The 22,747-nt window shown below is 41.0% G+C and overlaps 1 protein-coding gene across 2 annotated transcripts in view; it reads left to right on the top strand.

The window, feature by feature from the left end:
• The window catches only part of cacna1c (calcium channel, voltage-dependent, L type, alpha 1C subunit), a 226,021-nt gene extending 203,423 nt beyond the window's left edge, over positions 1 to 22,598 (top strand). For both annotated transcript variants that reach the window (XM_085251617.1, XM_085251618.1), the window contains exons 38-53: positions 2,312 to 2,474; positions 2,709 to 2,836; positions 3,117 to 3,213; positions 3,575 to 3,677; positions 3,911 to 4,012; positions 4,213 to 4,340; positions 4,462 to 4,602; positions 5,366 to 5,730; positions 5,992 to 6,018; positions 10,149 to 10,277; positions 10,399 to 10,526; positions 10,633 to 10,730; positions 10,857 to 10,953; positions 11,039 to 11,147; positions 11,230 to 11,398; positions 11,554 to 22,598. In XM_085251617.1, the coding sequence (XP_085107743.1) occupies positions 2,312 to 2,474; positions 2,709 to 2,836; positions 3,117 to 3,213; positions 3,575 to 3,677; positions 3,911 to 4,012; positions 4,213 to 4,340; positions 4,462 to 4,602; positions 5,366 to 5,730; positions 5,992 to 6,018; positions 10,149 to 10,277; positions 10,399 to 10,526; positions 10,633 to 10,730; positions 10,857 to 10,953; positions 11,039 to 11,147; positions 11,230 to 11,398; positions 11,554 to 12,057 (2,488 nt within the window). In that variant the 3' untranslated portion in view covers positions 12,058 to 22,598. The remainder of the gene's footprint in view (positions 1 to 2,311; positions 2,475 to 2,708; positions 2,837 to 3,116; positions 3,214 to 3,574; positions 3,678 to 3,910; positions 4,013 to 4,212; positions 4,341 to 4,461; positions 4,603 to 5,365; positions 5,731 to 5,991; positions 6,019 to 10,148; positions 10,278 to 10,398; positions 10,527 to 10,632; positions 10,731 to 10,856; positions 10,954 to 11,038; positions 11,148 to 11,229; positions 11,399 to 11,553) is intronic.
• The last annotated feature ends 149 nt before the right edge of the window (positions 22,599 to 22,747 follow it).

Genomic DNA, 22,747 nt, shown 5'->3' with positions numbered 1-22,747 from the left:
TGCTAGTCTATATGGGAGCAGCCAAAAACAGCTTGATGTTGATTTACGACAAACGCCCTGAAGGTTTTCTTCCTCTTTTCTGCTTGGTTGTGATGATGGTAAGATTCCATGAAGGGGGACAAAAACCACAGAACCTGAAAGGATGGAATCACACATAATTTACTAGCATTACACCAAGTTTATTCTCCTCAAGTTCAAAAAATGTCTATCCTTTCTTATTCTGGATACACCCCTACATGGAATATATAATAGCACTGAGTCTCCATTAAGAATGACAGTATACTTGGACACTTGATAAGCAGAGGAACTCAAAACTGAATGGATAAAAATCATATATATATATACAGTGGGGCAAAAAAGTATTTAGTCAGCCACCGATTGTGCAAGTTCCCCCACTTAAAATGATGACAGAGGTCAGTAATTTGCACCAGAGGTACACTTCAACTGTGAGAGACAGAATGTGAAAAAAAAATCCATGAATTCACATGGTAGGATTTGTAAAGAATTTATTCGTAAATCAGGGTGGAAAATAAGTATTTGGTCACCTCAAACAAGGAAAATCTCTGGCTCTCACAGACCTGTAACGTCTTCTGTAAGAAGCTTTTCTCTCCCCCACTCGTTACCTGTATGAATGGCACCTGTTTGAACTCATCATCTGTATAAAAGACACCTGTCCACAGCCTCAAACAGTCAGACTCCAAACCCCGCCATGGCCAAGACCAAAGAGCTTTCGAAGGACACCAGGAAAAGTATTGTAGACCTGCACCAGACTGGGAAGAGTGAATCTACAATAAGCAAGCAGCTTGGTGTGAAAAAATCAACCGTGGGAGCAATCATCAGAAAATGGAAGACATACAAGACCACTGATAATCTCCCTCGATCTGGGGCTCCACGCAAGATCTCATCCCGTGGGGTCAAAATGATCATGAGAACGGTGGGCAAAGATCCCAGAACCACACGGGGGGACCTGGTGAATGACCTGCAGAGAGCTGGGACCAAAGTAACAAAGGTCACCATCAGTAACACACTACAACGGCAGGGAATCAAATCCCGCAGTGCCAGACGTGTTCCGCTGCTGAAGCCAGTGCATGTCCAGGCCCGTCTGAAGTTTGCCAGAGAGCACATGGATGATACAGCAGAGGATTGGGAGAATGTCATGTGGTCAGATGAAACCAAAGTAGAACTTTTTGGTATAAACTCAACTCGTCGTGTTTGGAGGAAGAAGAATACTGAGTTGCATCCCAAGAACACCATACCTACTGTGAAGCATGGGGGTGGAAACATCATGCTATGGGGCTGTTTTTCTGCCAAGGGGACAGGACGACTGATCCGTGTTAAGGACAGAATGAATGGGGCCATGTATCATGAGATTTTGAGCCAAAACCTCCTTCCATCAGTGAGAACTTTGAAGATGAAATGAGGCTGGGTCTTCCAACATGACAATGATCCAAAACACACCGCCCGGGCAACAAAGGAGTGGCTCCGTAAGAAGCATTTGAAAGTCCTGGAGTGGCCTAGCCAGTCTCCAGACCTCAACCCCATAGAAAATCTGTGGCGGGAGTTGAAAGTCCGTGTTGCTCGGCGACAGCCCCAAAACATCACTGCTCTCGAGAAGATCTGCATGGAGGAATGGGCCAAAATACCAGCTACTGTGTGTGCAAACCTGGTAAAGACCTATAGTAAACGTTTGACCCCTGTTATTGCCAACAAAGGTTATGTTACAAAGTATTGAGTTGTATTTTTGTTATTGACCAAATACTTATTTTCCACCCTGATTTACCAATAAATTCTTTACAAATCCTACCATGTGGATTCATGGATTTTTTTTTTCACATTCTGTCTCTCACAGTTGAAGTGTACCTCTGGTGCAAATTACTGACCTCTGTCATCATTTTAGGTGGGGGAACTTGCACAATCGGTGGCTGACTAAATACTTTTTTGCCCCACTGTGTGTGTGTATATGTGTGTGTATATATATATATATATATATATATATATATATATATATATATATATATACATACATATAAGTGCTTATACATAGTCATATTTTATATGCTCAGATGTAATAAGAACAAAGTCTAACATCTGCGTCTCTCTCTTTTTGTCTTTGTAATAATGTGCATGTGTGTGCTTCACTCCATGCTTTTATGCGCGAATGCATACATGCGCACATGCATGCATTTCAATATGTGTGTATGTGTGCCTCTTTGTTTCTGTTGTGTGTCTTTCTCACAACCGCATGCACGCCGGCATTTGCGTCGGCGTCCATGCATATTTGGTTGGTTGTGTGCATGCGTCTGTCTATCAGATGTGCAACAGGTGAGGCGTGGCAGGAGATCATGCTGGCGTGTTCACCCAAACAGCCGTGTGAGAAAGGATCAACCAATGAAAGCAGCTCGTCCAACGAGGACTGTGGCAGCCAGTTTGCCATCATTTATTTTGTCAGCTTCTACATGCTCTGTGCCTTCCTGGTGAGTACAGGCACACATCTAATTTTAATTAGTAAAAGGAGAGTATTTCATGTGACTGTCATAACCACAAATAGCAAATTAACATATTTCAAAATGTGCCAGAAAGATGACTTTGAAATTGTGTGTTACATTTAATAGACTGTAGAGAAATGTAGTACATGTTGATTGAACTGGCAGGTCTATAATTGTTTAGAATGGTACGATAGAAACTTATGGATTTCTGATTTTCCCCAGATCATCAACTTGTTTGTGGCCGTCATCATGGACAACTTTGACTACCTGACGCGTGACTGGTCGATCCTGGGGCCACATCATCTTGACGAGTTCAAGAGGATCTGGGCTGAATATGACCCAGAAGCTAAGTAAGTTTACAAAGCTATATTTGCCACTTTTCATCTGTTTCAAACATATATTCATGCATTTATTTTGGCTGTGTATTTTTACTGCTTATAGTTTAGTAGACAGGGAAGCTTTCTGCTCAAAACTGCTCAATTTATTTCTTTAATTAAATCCTTAGTTATGTTCAAGTAGTTGAAATAATCTGTCCGTGCATCCTGTTTCTACTGCAAAAACACTCCCTGGAGTACTCTCTATCACTAGTGTAGAGCGTCTCTAAAATTCAACATCTATGCTGGTTTTTAGGGGGAGAATAAAACATCTTGATGTGGTGACTCTGCTCAGAAGAATCCAGCCTCCCCTCGGGTTTGGAAAGCTCTGTCCACACAGGGTGGCTTGCAAGGTAAACACACTTGCATGGCCACACAAATTCCTAAACAAGGCTGCAGAGTTATCAAAAATATACATAACAGCTCAAGTACCATCACTGCATGAGTTAAAAAAAATCCTCATGTTGTGTTGTATTAGAGTGGTGACATATGCACAGCTAATAACGCCTTGCACAATGACTCAAAACACATACTGACAACAAATCGTACCTGGGAAAATATCTCAAAAAAATCTCTCTAACGAAAGATTAGCGTCCTTAGAGTTGAACTGCTGTCTGCGTATTTTTAACAAACTGTCAGCTGCCAGTATCTGTTGGCAGCTGTTAGGGCAATTCACTGTGTTAAAAAGGTGCGTGTGTTTTTCATCTCACGTAGCGTCTGGTGTCGATGAACATGCCTCTGAACAGCGACGGAACAGTGATGTTCAACGCCACACTGTTTGCCCTGGTCAGAACCGCACTCAGGATAAAGACAGAAGGTAAAAAACACGTATGGGGGCAATCACTAGCACACAACTGTAAAGGTCACACATGTACGCACCAGTGGGCACATCATCATACTTGATAGCACAATGTGAAATTGCGTGTTTTCTTATTTTGCCCCACTTTTTTTAAAACCTATTTTATAGAGGGGTTGTAATGTAATTTCCAACTATGGAAATTCTAGTTTGAATCTACAATGTGTACTTCATACTGTGCTTTGTGTGTGCAGGGAACTTGGAGCAGGCCAATGAGGAACTGAGGGCAATAGTGAAGAAGATATGGAAGAGAACCAGTATGAAGCTCTTGGATCAAGTAGTGCCCCCTGCTGGTGGTATGTACACCCTGCAGCACAGTTTCTTATGCACAAATATTTAAGAAGTGAATGTTTCCAATAGACATTACTGTCACCTTACTGTGGTCAAAACCTTGGTTGCATCACTTGCAGTGGAGTTTCTGAAAAATCTTGCAGCATGTTAATTTTAAGCATTAATCTTTTTTAATAATGATGTTGTTGTTTTTTTGTTTCTGCAGATGACGAGGTAACAGTCGGGAAATTCTACGCCACCTTCCTCATCCAGGAATATTTCCGCAAGTTTAAGAAAAGGAAAGAACAAGGGCTGGTGGCCAAGGTGCCCCCCAAAACCGCACTCTCTCTGCAGGTATACAGACAAGTTTTGTCCACAGTAGAGCTAAACATTACAGAGGTAGATTTCTGACATTCGAAATTTGCTCCTGGGTTACAACATGATATGTAAGCAACACTGCTGTGTCTGTGTGTAGGCGGGCCTGCGGACATTGCACGACATCGGTCCGGAGATTAGGAGAGCCATCTCCGGAGACCTAAATGTGGAGGAGGAGCTGGATAAAGGTGTAAAGGAGCCTGTGTCAGCGGCGTCTGAGGACGATATCTTCAGGGTAAAGGTTGGATACACACACCTTCACTCACTCTCCAGAGAGAGAGAAAAAGAAAGAGAGAGAGAGATGATCAACGCCAGCTTGAAGCCGTATTGCATCATGCACATAAACATGCATTCTTGCATGTGCTTAGTCAAGAAGACATAATAAAAAAAGCCTCATGTTCCACCACATAGCTTGGCTACAAAATGCTACACTCACTGAACTATATTTATGGATTTTGGGGGGATGTGTGGGGTCCAATGAAAATAAGTTTTTAATAAACACAGCAGTATTTTACACACTATAATCACTAAACAAATATTCAGCGCTGCAACTGTAAGGATTACATACTTACACATACACACAGCTCCTTCTACAGTAAGAGGGTGAGTTATGCTATCGACCTTTCATTTTCGCCACCATTATAACATTCATATGCTGTTTTGTTTAGTTTTTTTTGCTGCTGTATTTGCATTGTGTACCAAAAATAGACAGCCAAATGTCTGTGCCTAGCTAAAATGAAGGTTAATAGAAAATAAAACTCCAGTGTCCAGTTTATTTAATTTTATCAGTCTGCTTTCATTTACTAAAAATGTTCTGAAGTTTTTTGCCTTTTGATAAAAGCTTTTTGCTTTGCATTCCCATCATTGCTGCAAGCAGTGTTTTGAATTATGGATGTTGGGGTGTGGTGCTGTACATTATTAAGATATTCTTTAACTTAACCTTTCCATTTCTCTTCTCAACTTTTTGTGTTCCTCCATCTCAACCGTCTCCGCCCACACCACAGCGCACAGGAGGGTTGTTTGGCAACCATGTCAACTACTACAACCAGAGCGATGGCCGTGGGTCCTTCCCGCAGTCTTTCACTACCCAGCGTCCCTTGCACATCAGCCAAAAAGGGTCACCTTGTGAAGGCGAGAGCCCGTCTCATGAGAAGCTCATGGATTCAACTACTTTCACCCCTTCCTCTTACTCCTCATCAGACTCTAACGCCAACATCAACAATGCCAACAACACTGGCATGGCCGGGGTGGCAACCCAGGGCATCAGTCGATTCCCGAGCCCATCTATAAGCACTGTGGATGGGCACACGGGGCAGCCACTCACCCCCATTCTGCTGCCAAGATCTGCATGGTGCTTTCCTCCAAAGAGGTGAGTGCAGGCTCAACAGCAGCTTCCATTTACACCTTGTTTTGAACTTTTCTGCTTCTTTCCTACTTTATGTGCTCCTTGATTGTGTTGTGAATAATTTGCTTTCCTCTTCCATAGCCCAGGCATTAGCACAAATATTTAACTGCCTTGTTTTAACATAATTAACAAAAAAGATGTCCATATAGACATAAATAATTCAGCTGTTTATTTCTTTTTACTACCTGCTTTCTTTCCCTGTCTTTTGTTTCTGGTGGCGAGCAGGACGTGTTTTTATGACAGCCTCATGCGGTATGTTGCCAGGGGACAGAGAGAGAGAGAAAGAGAGAGAGTGTGTGTGTGTGTCTGTAATCTCATAATGGCATATAAAATAACATAGCTGTCAGGGTGCTATAGTAACACTTGTTGCTATGCACACAGTGCTTTATTTTGCAATAGCAAAAAGCAGGCTACATGCTGTTACTATAAAAATCAGCTACCAAAGCTGTAGATAGACTGTTTGGTTCAATGGGGCCAAACGTTTCCTATCAAGGCTTCTCTGAATGCTGTTTTTTTTTTGGGGGGGGGGGGGGGGTGTAATATGACAGATCTGGGTTAGACACTGTATAGAAACATACAAACATCTGAAAGCTTATACTTATTTGCTAATTTTAATGCAAATGTGGAAATGTGTGCTCTACGCTCACTGCCACTTTAATAGGTACACTTTGCTAGTACCAGGTTGGACCCAGTTTTGTTTTCAAACTGCCTTTTGACACGATGGCGTCACGCAGCTGTTGTAGATTTCTTGGCTGCACATCCATGATGTGAATCTTGCCTTTCATCACATCCTAAAGGTGCTCTACTGGACTGAGACCCTTTCTTGGATGTCTGCTGCTGTGATGGTTGGACTGAGATCTGGTGGCTTTGGAGGCCATTTGTGTGCATAGAACTCACTGTCAAGAAATTAGTTTGGGATTATATGAGTTTCATGACATGATGGACTGATTCTTATATAGCTGTATTTGAGTACTCAGTGTTTCATGCAACATTCTTCATTTACCAGTTCAGGCTCATTCATTAAAGACTTTTTTCTACACCAAAGTGCTTTTTGTTTAAGATTTACAGACATTATTACTCCAATGGATGCATCAGGAGCACATTGGGGTTCATTATCTTGCCCTTAGAATACTTGTATGAGATCTAGACTAGAGCAGCCAGTGATCAAACAACCAAACCTTCCTATTAGTAGATGACCTGCTCAACTGAGGTACAGCCACCCCAAATAATGTGCAGCCATCAGAAGGTGGGCACACTGTGGACATAAAGGGATGGACATAGTTAGCAGCAATACTCAGGCTGGCCGTAGTGTTAAAACGATGATCAGTTGGTGCAAAGCATCACTATCCACCTGTACTATTGATGCAGGTTGAATCCATCCTGTCATTTTTTTTTAGGACAAATTCCGAGTCCACTATCTGATTGTCACAGCAGTATTTTTCAAAGATCATTTTTCATCATGAGCTTGAGCTTGTGTAAAATGTCGCCTTATTTTCCTGTTTTTAGCTAACAGGAATGGCACTTTCTTTAGTCTTTTGCTGCTGTAGCACAAGGTTCAGTGTTGTTGCATTTAGAGATGCTGTACTGCTGCCTTCCTATCGGCTCAAAGCAGTCTGGCAATAACACTCTGATAGATATCTGCATTAATGAGCTCATAAACAGGTTTACCTGTCAAAGTGGCCGGTGACTGTATATTCATGAAATTTGGTTTATATGTTTTGAAAGTTGTGCTTTAATTGCTCCATGTCAAGTTAAAATATATTACCAAACTTTGCATTTATTTTGATTTTAGTGGCTTAATTACTTTCGACTAGCATCCCTCTCTGAACGACTTCACATATTAAGTCACTGTATTTGTAAGGCTTTAAAAACAGCAGTCAGTTAATATGTATATCATTGCCTTGATTTATTTTGCCCACTTGTTGGGATGTTGAGCCAGCTTTACACTTTAGTTACGATAACTGATTGTGTGTGCTGGCATGTATGTCCGCAGTTTTTCCCATTCAGTAGGCCTACTTGGACAGTAATGAATCTAAAATAATACACTTGAGTACAAGCAAAGCAAAGTATAAGCTTTCTGATGGACTGGATTTAATCAGTTCAGTAACAGGTTAAGATCCACCAAGGCTTAGCCAAAATCATCAAGTTAGGTCGTTGTTCTAACCCAGAGTTTGCCGTGGAACCGTTAGCTGATTAAAGGGACATCTGGCATTTTTAGTTTTTTTTGTTTGATTGTTTTTTTCCCACATGATTTGTTTTTCTTCACCACACTGTTGTTTGGGGAGGTTTATGTGCTGCTTAACAAAAATTTAATTAAAAATTCTGGGACTTGAAACTGAAACTTGGCATCATATTATGCCTCTTAATTCGAAACTCTGGGAAACTGAAGTGCTGTTGCTTGGAAGTAAAAACACATCTGGTGAAGAAGAAGAGAATAAAAATTAAATGCCAGAATGTCTCCTTAAAGCTTGAGTATTGGGTATGAAATACAGTTGTGGTTAAAAGTTTACATACACTCATTGTAGGCATGAATGTTGTGGTCATTTGGAGCATTTAGTGATTTCTTTGAACTGTGTTTTTTTTCCCATGAGGAATGGTTTTACTGCATACATTTTTAATAATTTAAAAAAAACTGAATTGCATGCACAAGTTTAAATTTATTTTGAATTGTCTCTAATCCACACAGGGTCAAAACTACACATACATGCTCAAGCATATAGATGCACCCCCTCTAATATTTGGTTAAATATCCTGTGGAAAGTTCCACCTGAACCAGATGATTTGGTAGCCCTCAACAAGCTTCCAGGATCATTCTGGCTGGATATTTGACTACTCTTAGCAGAATTGACAGAGTTCGTTTAAATTGGTTGGTTGAAGTTGAGTAATTGGGAAGGCAGAAGCTTAATGGCAGCCTGCTTTATCCATTCTAAAACCTGCTGTCATCTGTTTTTGGGGTCATTTTTTGGATCATAGCTTCATCTTTACTTCACTTCACTGATGTCAAATGTCTCAGTCTTTGTTCCGTCTGAACATAAAACATTTCTCCAGAAGTCATTTGGCTTGTCCATGTGGGACTCAATATATACATGCGTTAACTTAAATATTTTAATAGGTGGTTCTGAAGGTTCTACGATCTCTTTTAACTTTGATGTTTCACTACTTTGCCAAAGAAACTACTGGAAGACGAGTGTTAGTATCCACAATGAAGCATTTTAAATCCCAGTGGGCTGAGAAAATGCCAACCAAGAAATGAGCCTCTGCTCCAGAACCGACACCTTTAAGCTCGACTGATATTTGCAGCTGCCCACATGGGTGAGCCAAATGGCTGGTCTAGGTGGAACTTGCCAAGGGAATTTTAATGGAAAATTGGTGGGGTGTATCTATATATTTGAGCCCATGGGTATACTTTTGAACCTGTGTGGATTAGAAAAAATCCAGAATAAATATAGATCTTGTTTTTAAACTTATTAAAGATGTATGCTGTACAATTATTCCACCCTGGAAAAAGAACATCCCCAAATTACCATGGCATTCATGCCCATGATGAATGTAAATAAACTTCTCACCGCAACTGTGGATGTGACTGGGAAGAAGACATCTTTGAGACGCAAAGAGAATTATAACCTCCTCGCACCAGACAAGCACAAGTATATTATAAATTGGATTTGAATCTTAGTCTCCTGAGGGAAAGTCTCGTACCTAACCCATCGTACCACAGATTCTGACTCGCTACATGGTCTTGCTAGCTCTTTACGCTACTTTTACAATTCACTCGGTCTGGTCTGAACATATTTGTGATTAGCCTGTCAGAGCCCAGAGAAGGTGCATGAGTCTAGTTTCCTATCAGACAACTATATGAAAGGTTGCTGTGGAAATTTCCTTCTGTCCAGTGACGCCAAAAACGCCAGCTCCAGCTTTTTTCTCTGATAAGCAGTGATTCGCAGAAAGCAATAGCCTCAGATTCTGGGACTTTACTGACCTTCAAATGATGATAGCAGCATAAAAAGTACTGTATTAAAATAGAGCTCCCTGAGAGCAACATTCCTTCAGAATATAGTCTCTTCTGTGTTTTTTAAAGATGTCTGAACTTCAGTCTTGCTATCAATTGCTATAATCCAGGTGTTGCCTTTTATTGCTATTCACCATTTTGCTTCAAGAAAATAGCTGCAATATCCACCCGCTTCTTTTCAGACTCTCCTCCTCCTTTGCCTTCCTACATGCAGTAGCTAAGCATCCATGGGTTTCTCCTTTCAGTTTTATTGCAAATAATTTTTAGTGTATTTACATGTACTTGTCTGTCTTCCTGTTTTTCCGTGTGTCGTGCGTCTTTATGTTCATTCTGTGTTTTTTGTTTGTTCGGCCGTTTGCTTGTTTGTCTGTAGCTCAGACTCGTGTGACAGTCATCTGCCAATCATCCGAAGAGGGGAGGGGTCAACAGAGGAGACATACGACGAGAGCTATGTTGAAGACAGGGTGTACCATGAGGATGACCACTCGCTCTCGTCTGACATGTAGCGTTTAAACACATATGCACTCAAAAACAGCAACGAAAAAAAAGCACATTTATTCCCCAAGCCTTTAATATTTCACAACTTTTTTTCTTTATTTTATGCACTTGTGTGCTCTTGTTAGGCTGGTGTATCACGATGAGACTTGTAAGCAGTTGACTCCCATGGAGGAAGCGGAGGAAGTCGACGACAGAAGAGGAGGAGGAGGGTGGCAGTCTCCCAGGAGGGTCTTCCTCTGTCCCACTTCTCTGGGTGAGAAGACCCACTTTTTAAAAAAATCTTGCGTATAAATTGCGCCTGCTGTCATTTACGCATCTTTACGTGCTGTGTTTTTGCATATTTGTGGCATTGATGTCAGGGCGGAGATCGTCCTTCCATCTGGAGTGTCTCCGGAGACAGTCGAGGCCAGACGTCTCTCAGAAGACGGCTGTACCTTTACATCTTGTACATCATCAGGTAGCCTCAGGACGCCTACATAATAGAGGCAAACACACAGAGTTACAGATGCACATAACAAGATGTGCAAAGAAATCATAATCCTCCCGGCAGCTCCTCTCTAACTCTCTCCCTCTCCTCCTCCAGGCTCTGGCTGTAGCAGGGTTGAGTCCTCTGTTAAGACGGAGCCACTCACCGACCCTCTTCAGTCGGCTGTGCTCCACACCTCCAGCAAGTCCCACAGGTTAACCAAGAATTTTGAAGCACTTTCTGTCCTTGTCATATTAAATCAGTGAGAGAGTTCTAACTAATGTTTATACTTTCCTTAGCTCAATGCAGTGATGCCTCCTACCAGCGAGTTCCCTCTCTGAGGCTAGAGGGCTCCAACTCCCATGAAAAGCTCAATACCAGCTTGCCCTCTGTCAATTGTGGCCCATGGTAAGAAAATAAAGCTGCTCCAAAAACAGTTTAAGCACAAGTGACGTTTTTAAGGTTTAAAACAAATCACTTCCCCTCCTAGGTACAATGACAGTAATGGGAATAGCCCGGTGCCCAGTCCTAGCCCCACCCCTAGCATGCCAGCGTCCAGTCAAAGGGCACCGAGGCCGGTGTCGCTCACTGTGCCGTCGCTGTTGGGGAAAGACTCCAGCTCGCTGTGTCACGGCAGCGCAGGCAGTCTAGTGGAGGCAGTGAGTATGAGTTATATGTAGCTGTATCTGTGTATAGGATCATGAAGGATATTCTCTACCTGTTATTTAGCATATATTCAACACCACACTGTAACACGTGACACATTAAACCTTTCTCCTCTCTGTCCATCCCTCTTAATCTTTTCCCTGTCAAGGTCCTAATATCAGAGGGCTTGGGTCATTTTGCTCAGGACCCCTCGTTCATTGAGGCGACCAAAGCGGAGCTGGCTGATGCCTGCGACATGACCATCGAGGAGATGGAGCACGCCGCCAACAACATTCTCAACGGCACCTCGCCCACAAACGCCACATCCAGCACCTCCTCCACCTCTCAGCACAGCCCTAACGGCAACGTCCTCCCCTTCCACACAACAGCAGCAGCAGCATCAACACACAGGGACCGAGTGGTCGGCTTGAGTCCTAGTGAAGGTGGGGGAGAAGCTACAGGAAGCAGAGGCTCCATACACGGTCCCTCCTCTATAGAGGAGCGGCAGGAGCTGCTAGCCAGAGAGAGAGAACCAGAAGAGGAGGAGGAAGAAGAGGAGGCAGGAGGGAGGGAAGAGGGGCACTACAGAGGCTCGCTTGTGATCGGAGGAGCACGACAGAGGAACAGCGGGCTGTTGGAGGACGAGGATATGGAGTGTGTGACAAGCTTATAGGAGTCAAGTTAATGGGTTCGATCGACGAACTGGCCCCTCTGACATCATCAGAGACTGATGCTTGTCAGGTGCTGCTTACAGCACCGCGGCTGGCTCTGTCTGTCCCCACCCTTCACATACACACACACACACATACAAACACACTCTGTCGCTCTGGAGAGTGGCGGCCAGTGATGCAACCTTAAACACTTGGTTATGACTCTGTTAGTCTATGAGTTAGTATATGGATGGATGTTTGCTGTAAAAGCGATATACTCTACGAGCGTGTGCTTACGCACGTTTGTCAGTGTGATCTAGGATTTTTTTTCTATCTGTGCGCGCATGTGCGTGTGTTCTCCACACGTGTCTGAGTGTGTCTCTAAAGTGCCTCACAGTTTTATCATGTCCTCAGAGTGTTAAGCGCAGAAAAGTAGACACAAGCAAAAAAGAAAAGAGACAAAGGGAAGTATGACTGAATGAAGGTAGACAAGAAACAACACAGCCAGGAAGTCCTTTCTATGGTTCTCCTGCAGACAACATAGTGTGTTTAATGTTTTCATTTCCTACGCCTACTTTGTGTTGTTGTTGTTTGTCTGGCCGCCATGACACCAGGTAGGGGACAGCAGACCAGCTTTTGAAAGGGGTCAGTTTGGATTACAGTCTGACCACACCCACTTGAGGTCAAAGGTCAACTCCTCCTCTTTGGTTCACTGATGATGAAGCGCTGTATTGAGTAAAACAGGGATGAAAAAAAGCCCTGTTTGAAATCTCATTTCTCCTCCTCTTCCAAAGCTAAGGAACCATGGAGCACAGCCCTGCCAGCCTGGAGGTGGGATTGAGGTGACACACCACCTCCAGCCAATGGGGGGGAAGGATTTGAGGGATGGTCCAACAGCCCCAATAAGGCTGCAATAGGGATGGGGGGCCCAGGCAGAGGAAGACACTCTCTGGCCAACAGGAAGCTAGCCAGCTCTTTTTATTTTTATTCCACCGCTGGTCAGGAAAACTCCAGCGAGAGACAAACTTGAATCGTCTGTCAACGTGATCTGGCTCCGCCTCCTCCACCGGGTTTCCTCGTTTGGCCACACCCACTCGCTGCCCCGAACAGGAGCACTGGGTGGCTAAGCAGAGACAGCGAGCCCCCCCTTTCTGCCTCATACCTCGCCGTTCCTCACTCCTTCCTCCCTCCTCTTTGGTTACTTCACCATCCCTCTCCCTCCATCGCTGAGTCTTTTTGCTTTGTCAGCCCTCGGGGAGGCGTGCGTTTGTCGAACGGGGCAACAAAGATGGCGGGGTGCGCGGGAGAACGGGAGTGAGCGATTGAAATGAAAAACAGACTCTGACGTCAATCAAAGACACTTCCTTCTCCAGGACCCTCCTCTTCCTCTCAGCGTGGAATCCTACTGGATTTGCTGCCACACACGATTTCTACAGACCACGCCCACTATGTATTTAACAGTTCAATATTGTGCAAAACTGGCTAGCCATGACTATTTTTGTTTTATATTCATGATGTTATTGGTTTAATTTATCCTTGATTTGTTTGCACAATCGGGGTGCTGGTCTTATAAATGTATTTTTGCTCGGTTTATTTTAGGAGAATTTTAAGAGGTTTTAAGTAACGAAGCAGGGCGTAGTGTTTGTGTGCGAGTGCATAACTATATTTGTGCGTGCGGATGTGTGTCTGCGTTTTAGTACAGGATGTATGAATGCGTGAGATAGAGTGTGTATCTTTAAAAAAAATTGGGGAGGGGGGGGGTCTTTCTCTCTATCAGTATGCACCTTTTACAGATTGTATCTATTTATTTATTTATTTTTTTCCCAGAAGAGAAAAAATGTGTGCGTGCGTGTGTGTGTGTGTGTTTGAGTGATTTACTTGTGTATTCTAAAAGCTGATTTTAAGCCTAGACAGTAAATTAAGGTAGCATTACAAGTATGGTCTTGTTTGTTTGTATGTGCGTGAGGGTGTGTGGGGGTATGTGCGTGTATGTGTGATAATGGGCCTCTTTAACACAGGGTTACCATGGACAGGCATGCTTCCAAAGCTTTGTGATTTCATTAGCAAGATTTTTACTTTTTAGCCAAGCTGCAGACTCAGAAGCTGCTCTGTCTTCAACAACTAGTTTTTGCATAACTTTTCTTTATTTCCCCACTCAGAGGTACTTAACTGTAAGGTCTCCAGCAAGGTCAGAGTGAATTATAGATCTTTCAGGCATTGCAGTTTTTCCAGACGGTAAGAAGCCTTTTGGCAAGTTGCTGTTTTTCTTAATCATGGCGGTTGTTGCTCTGAATTTTAGAAGTCCCCTTATTCATAGCGGCACAGTGACAACTCGTAAAGGAACTCAGAGTGGGGGTGGTACCCCGCGTATCACACATTACACGACCATTTGAGTTTAAACTCCAAATTAACTTTTAGGGCTGGTGTACAGATGCTGCAAGACTTCTGAATCACACATCTTTATATGAGGCTCGTATCATAAAATGTATTTTTTTATCAGGGATGGTTTCAGAGATAAAACCGACTTCCTGTTTGTGATATTTATGATTTACTGGTAAAGACAGTTTTGCTGAAAAAATTAGCATACAAGCAGGAAATTTTACTGATAATTATAAGACGATGATAATTGTTTGGTTAATGTGATAAATTATTAGATAGAAATCACAAAGCTTACATTTTGGATGGAAATTGTATCCTAAGCTACTTTTTTTCTTTATAAGTAGCCTGAAATTTTTTGATGGATCGTTCTCTTTTTTAACTCAACCCTTGGGTATAGTTTGAATACACTGAAAGTACGACCACTGCAAGGTATTTCATTCAAGCCTCAGCATTTTACACAGGGCACAGGTCTCACTTCGGTACTGTACCGTCTCCAAAAGCATTCCTGACATCAAAATCACCTCATTGGTACCAACTGCCACATGTATTATTATTATCATTATTATTATTTCTACAATTTAATAGTATTTAAAAGTGAAATCGATAAATATGCAGAATGTGTGCAGGTAAGAAATAAAAGGGGAACAGATTCATGAAATTCAGTCTTAAAAATTTCAGAATCAGAGAAACTTTATTAATCCAAGAGGGAAATTGAGTCCCAGAAGGACGAAGATGAAGCTTATTATCAGTTTTATTTTCCAAAAACTAAGCATCTTCCACCTACACTGTAAGACCCTTAAATACAGGTTGTCAATGGCCTAGCAGATGGATTCTCAAATAGGGAGAAATCTAATTGGTGTTAACAGCACTTTCAAAATGCAAAGTACACCAGGAGAATACCAAAAGTCACCAAACAGTGCATCTTCATGTTTTAGTTATGACATTAATGAGTCATTTTAAACCTAAATCACAAGTTTCTCTAGTTAATTCCAAGAAAAATTCGAATACACTGCAAAAGCTTTTGCCATTTCAAGTCATCAGCGATGTTGAACGACCACCTAGAGACACTCGTATGTCTTAACTTATGGCCATTCGTTTCTCTTTAATTTACCATTAAGGACTTACTGTCGAGCTCTAATTCCTTCATGTTAAGCAGAGCAGCTTTGTGGCAGGGAAGGGAGGTATGCATGGACACACTGCCATACACTGCGTCCTGTGCCAGTACCAGACTTCTGACATTATTATGCAAACTAAATGTGAATGTTGAGTATGTTCTAGTGGCAGTGATGATGTTGTTTTGTGGTTATGACACTGCAAACTCTGAAAAAGTCTGTTTTGTCAAAAGGAATTAACCCTCCTAACTTATGCCCCCCAAAAAATCATTTGCCTTCATAAAAATACTGTCAACATTTCTTTGAATTATTGTAAAAGCACCTCTTAAAAAATAATAATTTGCTGGCATAAGCTGACAGGACCGTTTGGTGGCTAGTTTTGCTATAAGCTGCAGATCTGGGTAAAGTCAAGAATGTTAATACCTGAAAAGTAGCACCAATCTTTGTTCAGTTCATCAAGCTGAAGTTTAGTTAGCCCTGAGTTTAAAAGTCAATGGTTCTAGCTGTTCTGCTGCAGTGGAGCCATCAGCTTTTTACTATGACTATTTTATCAGCTAGTATATCAACAGCCATGAATGTGGAAACCAGTAATGAGTGACAGTATTGGATAGGAACATTTCCACAAGATTGCATAACATATTATAAACAGTCCAGGACCATCTCCAGCTGATAAATAATGAATTAATGTACTTAGACTACATTCACTTTACTTTTGTGTTCCTTATAAATTTTAGCCTATACATAAATACACAAAGCAACCCTGCAAATCAGAAGTACCACCCAGGCTTGGTGAGTGTGATTTCAGAATTAAGAGAGCTGTGGTGCCCCCGTGTGGAGTGGAGCATCATTGCCATTTTTATGTCCCACATAGAATAGCACGAGATGTTGTGTTGCAGCGTAACGGTATGAGTGGGTGTAATCCTGCAACCCACAAGATATGCAAAAACAATGCAATAACTATGACTGTATACAAGGATCCTGAAGTAAATATGTTTGTGAAAGTGAAGAAAAAAAACAACAACACAGTATCATGAAGCTGTATTATTTTCTGTTTGTTATGTTTTTAAGTCACCTTGGTGGTTTCCATGCCAGAAAACCTAACATACTTGAAATCAGGTACATTGCAGTGAGGTATAGTGCAGATGTATTTATTTTTCATTCTCGTCGCAGGGTGTAGGTCGAGCATGTTCTTTTTTGTTGTTGTTTTTTTTGACGCAGTGACCTGAAGGTCAGTGTTTTCCTCGTGAATTAACAAGCAGTCAGTGGAGACGCAACAAAAGCGACTGACCATATTTCCCCAGGTTCCCACTTTCTGACTGTATCTTTTTATGTTGCTTATTTCCCCTTTTTGTTTTTTTTAAGAATTAAGCTTGTTGGGTGTAAACATTGCATGAGGTTCACGTGTTGACATTTGAGCGTTCCGGGTTTTGCAGTTGTTTTGTTTGATTCAGGTTAAATATGACTATTTAGTGTACATAAAATGATTAAAAGCAGTATTTCTTCTTCAGAACTGACTGGACAGCAGTTGAAGAGTCCACGGAAGGGGATTTTGCATATCTTGTGTCTTATGTGCTTTTAGTTTATTTTCCTGATGCATAACCCTGAGGAGGACAGTGAGATGAAATTTAAGAACAGATAAATGATCAAGTTTAATATTTTTCCTCTTGCATTCAGTAAATAAGGCTTTGTGTTGCCATATTACTTTTAAATTGATTACTGGGACAGACTTTGATTTAAATCCAGGTTGAGGACAGATAGGCAGGAGTTACACAGCATATATTCAAATGTTTCTACTCTATAGGATGATATTCTAACATTTTTACTATTCAGTGCCAGTCACAAATAATTTACTAGGCTTTTATCATGCTGCAGGTCATATAAACACTCATCATTATGAGTAAAATTGCATTCTATATTGGTCAAATGTTTGTGTTTCAGCTCAAATGGAAAATAATCTTATACAAAACCTGCAAACAAATCTACTATAAAGACTGGTGTGTAGCTGTGCTGTAAACAGTCAGTGTGTAATATGATATTGGTACCAACCTGCAGTGAGGGCCCCTTTGAACAGAGCTGACTGATTATCAGGAAAAGCTCAGGTATAATCATTTGCTTTGATAGGGACCTAATATGCTTTTTCATATTTCTGTCAGCTATATACTGTTACGATATCCTCATATTTAAAGCTTCAAATAGCGTATGTACGAGTATTCCGTGTGAGCCAAAAGCTCAAACTTCTGACTGATCTAAATATTTTTTTTCAGATGTTGGCTCTACATAAATATACATATGCATAAATTATCCCAAAATGGTCATTTCGGGCACATATCTTTGACTATGAGCACAAAAGCTCTGCCCGCCTGTGCTTCGAACCTTAGAAATTTGCCTTAAAGGAAGTTGAAACATCTAAAGTTGCTTGTTTCAACTCATTTCACTTGTATTTATATAGTGCTTAATCACAGCAGCAGCCACATCAAAGAGTTGTATCTTCTAAAATGAAAGGTAAATGACCCCTGAGCAAGCACTTGGCGATAGTAGGAAGGAAAAACTCCCTTTTAACACGAAGAAACCTCAGATAATAAATGAACAGAGAGGCTGCACTAAAGCGCAGTGTAAAGTAAATAAGATTATTTTAAAACGTAAATCATGCTAAACTACTCTGGTAACATCTGAGAATAAGAAAAACAATATTAAGCAAGCATAATGGATCCCCTTTAGTCACGGCTCATTTCAGTTTGTGGTAAACGTGCACCAAACGTGCGTCTGTGAAGCTCTTATCATTTATTAGCCACATCTTCCACCTTGAATCCACTACGTGTGAGGGGGTCTTTTTGTATACTTGTGCTCTCTTTTCCCACATAGACAGATGACAGCGGGTTTAACAGGCTGATAAGCTGTAGCCGTCCTGGATCTCCACCTGCAGCCAGTTAAACTGTAAACAAAGCCCCTCTGCCACAAAAGGGTGCAGTTCAAATGGAAGTAATTTCCTCAAGTGAAAGCAGAGCTGGAGTGGGGAACGGCTTAGTCCCTGACAGATGGGTGACAATCTATTCAGCGGTCGACAATGGGAAGACGTGGGCGTTTGGCCTGAGAATGTTGAACGCAGAGATTATTTCATCATGTTTGGATTTCTGGAGGGTGATCTGACATGGTGGATTATACAATACATTTAAGTAATGTTTTATGTGCATAGGGATATAAAATATTGGTCCTATATAAATGATGATATCTTTTGTCTCACCACTAGCCAATGATTGTATATTTTTATATACCATATATAGCAAAATATTTATGAACGTATGATATTTAATCGCCAGAATGTTAGATTAAGGAACAGGAAGGACACTTCTATGTAGGCTTGCTGACTAGAAGTCAGTATGAATTCCCACTTTAATGTATTTTTTAAGCAAAAGGAAGCAGCAGGAAATAAGGAAGCACCGAAGAAGAAAACTGAATGTTTAAGCTATGGACGTTTATGGATGTTTCATAGTAAATCGTGGGGCTTTTCAACTTATTGCCCACATTCTGAGCTGTTGAGGAAGATTCGGAAAGGTTGCTTCACAATCAGCTACACCACAGGAAAGCAATCCATCGCCCCTGCTTGTGACTCCAAAATTAAAAGGCTCAAGACCCCAACTTTAAGCAGCAGACAGATCCAAATCCTGACATGCTTTTGCTCGTGTTTGTTTTTGTGTTTTGGCCAGAGGTCTGAAACGTCCTACCAGCAACCTGTACGTGCAGGTCAGAGTCTGGTTATTACTCCTACTGTAGCACTGAGAGACGTGTCTCTCTTCAAGTAGTCCTACATCAGCAAAACATATACACACTGTACATTTTTAACAGACCTAACCAAAAATGGCACCTACCAAGGACTAGATATCTTTATGGGGGGGAGGGTTTGAGCCGTTTAAATCGTGTAGCCTCTTTTCTTTTTCTTCTTTTACTTCCAAAAAAAGATATTGGAGGACTTGATCTACATGTGTGTGTAGAGTCATTTATTCATCTGCGTTGTGTGCAGAGTAGGAAGTCAAGTATTTTTGCGCCTGATGAACTAATTCGATAAGATCTTTTGTCTGCATTTACAGTAAAAGCTCCAGACTCCAGTGCAGCAATTTGACCGTTTATTTCAAAGAAAGCAAAATGAATTCAGGTTGGTTTTGCCATATTTATTCACCAACAATGTTATCTGCTGGATTTAGCCTGGAAATGCAAACATGGTCACTGCTTCATAAAATCTTGACACTGGGAAGCCACAAAAGGATGACAAGACTGATTTTTATCGTTACGGAGAAAAGCTGCTGTACATTGAGAAATTTTTAATCTGTTCAGTATTTTAAAAAAATGAAAATAAACTAACAAAAAAATAGCATTTTACACACTTTTTAGAAGTATTAGAGTTGTGTGTTTATCCTTAACTTTGCCAGTTCGGAGAGTGTGAGGCTGGAGAGCAGAAGTCTTGTAATCTTTCCCCGTGTCGGTCACTCAGATCTCCTCACGTGGATCTACCATTGTTGCAGCAGATGCATATTATATTTTCTTGTAAATCAAAGCGTTTGTTGATCACTGTTTGATGCCGACAAAGATATTTTAAGATGACTATTTTGAATATAAATTGTATTTTATTTTCCAGGTACAATTAGAATAGCCAGCTGTCGTAGGAGTAGAATTAAAATCATCAAGAGAATCACCACAGATGTTATTTTGACTTCGATGCTAATGAACGCTTTGGGAAAGAGGGCAGAAACGGAAAGCGGGAACATATTGTTACATGCAACTTTGTACTGCATGTCTTCTATTTTAGATATTAAATAATAGGAATATTATAGCTATATTATATGATATTAAATGACTGTTAGGGGCAGGTTGTTGCAGCTTGTGGGACGGATGAAAGAATCTGGTTTTATTTAAAGAAACATCCTTATCAAGTTTCAGGTGCAATGCTGTGAGTTTCTTTATTTAAAAAAGAGAGAGAGAGAGACTGATTTTGTGTGAAGATTTACGTTCATCTGTTTGTTGCTCGTGCAAAGACGCGATCTTATGAAGAAACATCACAGGTCGGTAAGGAAATGCAGTGGGGCACAGGTGCATTTCATTCAGTCCTTGATGGACTAAATGCGATCAAGGACACGCAGCCTGTTTAAAACTACAAATTTGGGTTACATGATCATTACACGTATTTAATCTGTTGGGATCAATGAAATCAAAACATCTTCAAAGTAGAAGTGATTGATTTAGCTTTAAATAAGTGATCACTGCTGAATTTCATAGCCAGCTCTTTGCATGTTAAGCAGCACTCGCACATAGCAGCACCCAAACAGCTGATTTTAATCATTTTTTCCCCTCATAGCACGACGTTAAGTCATCAGATATTGGTGGCGACGTTTTTCCAGGGCTGCTAAGCTCTTAGCTGAACCTGATAGATGAAATTTGCTTGCCCAGTGGGTTTAGGAATAATGTATAGACTAGAATTCACTCATTGTATAGCGGCACCTACAACAGCACCTTTTATGTGAATATTTAGTATGACTGTTTTGTCAGGACCTCAAAGACCTTGTGTGTTATCCCGCATTCATTCCAAATCACAGAGAGCCCTGCCTGGCACTCAGTTTTGACACTAAGATTGAGTCTTTCCGTAGCAGCAAACGCGACTCTCTTTGGGATATTACTTCAGAGGTGTGGCAGCAGCTTTACAATGCAGACTTGACTGTCAGCGGTTCTGGTTTTGGAACAGCTTTCACCTCATTAAAACCACGAATGTCTCTGCCTGTATCTGCTTCTCCACTCTTCATTTTACAAACAAGAGCTATTTAACATTGCATCGCAGATGAGAATTATTTCTCCAATCACCCCGTGAATGTAGGATACAGTTATATGCTCTTACTCACACCTGAGGAGTCACTTTATATTTGTAGATTTTCCTTCTACGTAGCCATTAATGGAAGAGAGATGTTCTGACCAGCACAGACATAAAAGGCCTCAGTTGAGTTAGAAACATAGAGGTCTTGTATCTGTTTGTGCGTGTGCAGATGCAGCTTTAAATAGATGAGTGGGCCCATTTGAGAGCATCATGAGTGTTTTCTTCCATTACTGATGATGCAGGAGCATCTCTTTAAGCAAAGAAGGCACTTCCCTGCTTTTGGCCAGCTTGATTTAGTGGCAAGAGAATCGCAGCTCTACGTACAGCACAGTCTTTATCTTCTTTCTGTTCCTCATTTATATATCAGGGCTATGCTGCTCTGTATGATCTTACGTGTACGTCACTACTCATGCAAAGTGTTAAAGGGCCATTAACAGGACTGAGCTGTTTTTCTTCTTCTTCTCTGTCAGAGAGACGTCTGTTGTCAATCCTTGAGTTTATTTTTTTGGAGAGAGGTGATCACACAAAGACCAATTCCTTGTAATATTAGTAGTGACGCTACTGTTAAATGTAGTATTTAATAACAGCACTATTTACGATCAGAAAAATGAACTAGAGTGTGTTATTGTGCTTGGTAGCTTTGGAGACAGATGGCCATTTTTTTTCTTTTCTTTTCTTTTTTTTGTAACTGAATTCTTTAACGTAAGCCACTCCCCCTCGACTGTGCGAGGAATTTCATTTGTTCTGAGGTTGCTAAGTGACATGATCTCACGATTGACACAACCTTTTTATTTTTTCTTCCTCTCGTTCTGCTTTTTTTTCTAAAAGAGAGATCTTGATTTTTTTTCTCCTTCATTTCATTTTAGATTTTAGAAAGGGAAAGAATACAAATGAAATAAATCAGAATATTAATTCAATCACTTTTTCTACTCCTATTTTCAATAAAAAGTGAAAGAAAAAACCAAACAAAAAGTTGATTTGTAAATAAGTAATGTACAGTTTGTATCTGTAACTTGTCAGTCTGTCATTGGTGACAGAGTCTGTCTTGCTTATAACGCACGCTACAAGTAAATAAAAAAGGAAAAAGTATATTTAGACTGTATGGTCCCTTGAAAGCAAGTTTTAAATTAATATCTGATGTATATTCCTGTAACATTGCATTTTTATCTGAGGAATGATGTTATTAAAAAATTGCAAATAAATTGCATTTCCTACAGTGGTGTGTGTTTTTCACAGGTCTCTATCCTCACATGTTCCTCAATAGACTAACTCTGGCATGACCTAAGTGCCGTGAATGCAATACGGTAAAACTATCAAAGGTCCTGAAAAGCTATTGTATGGACCAGCTATTTCACAAAGAACAAG

This window comes from Mchenga conophoros, linkage group LG17 (assembly GCF_057382185.1).
Source record: "Mchenga conophoros isolate Kocher_MC1m ecotype Shallow Benthic linkage group LG17, M_conophoros_male_GT1.1, whole genome shotgun sequence".
NCBI lineage: Eukaryota > Metazoa > Chordata > Actinopteri > Cichliformes > Cichlidae > Mchenga > Mchenga conophoros.
The sequence above is the reverse complement of the archived record's forward strand: the minus strand, read 5'-3'. Positions and strand labels throughout refer to the sequence as shown.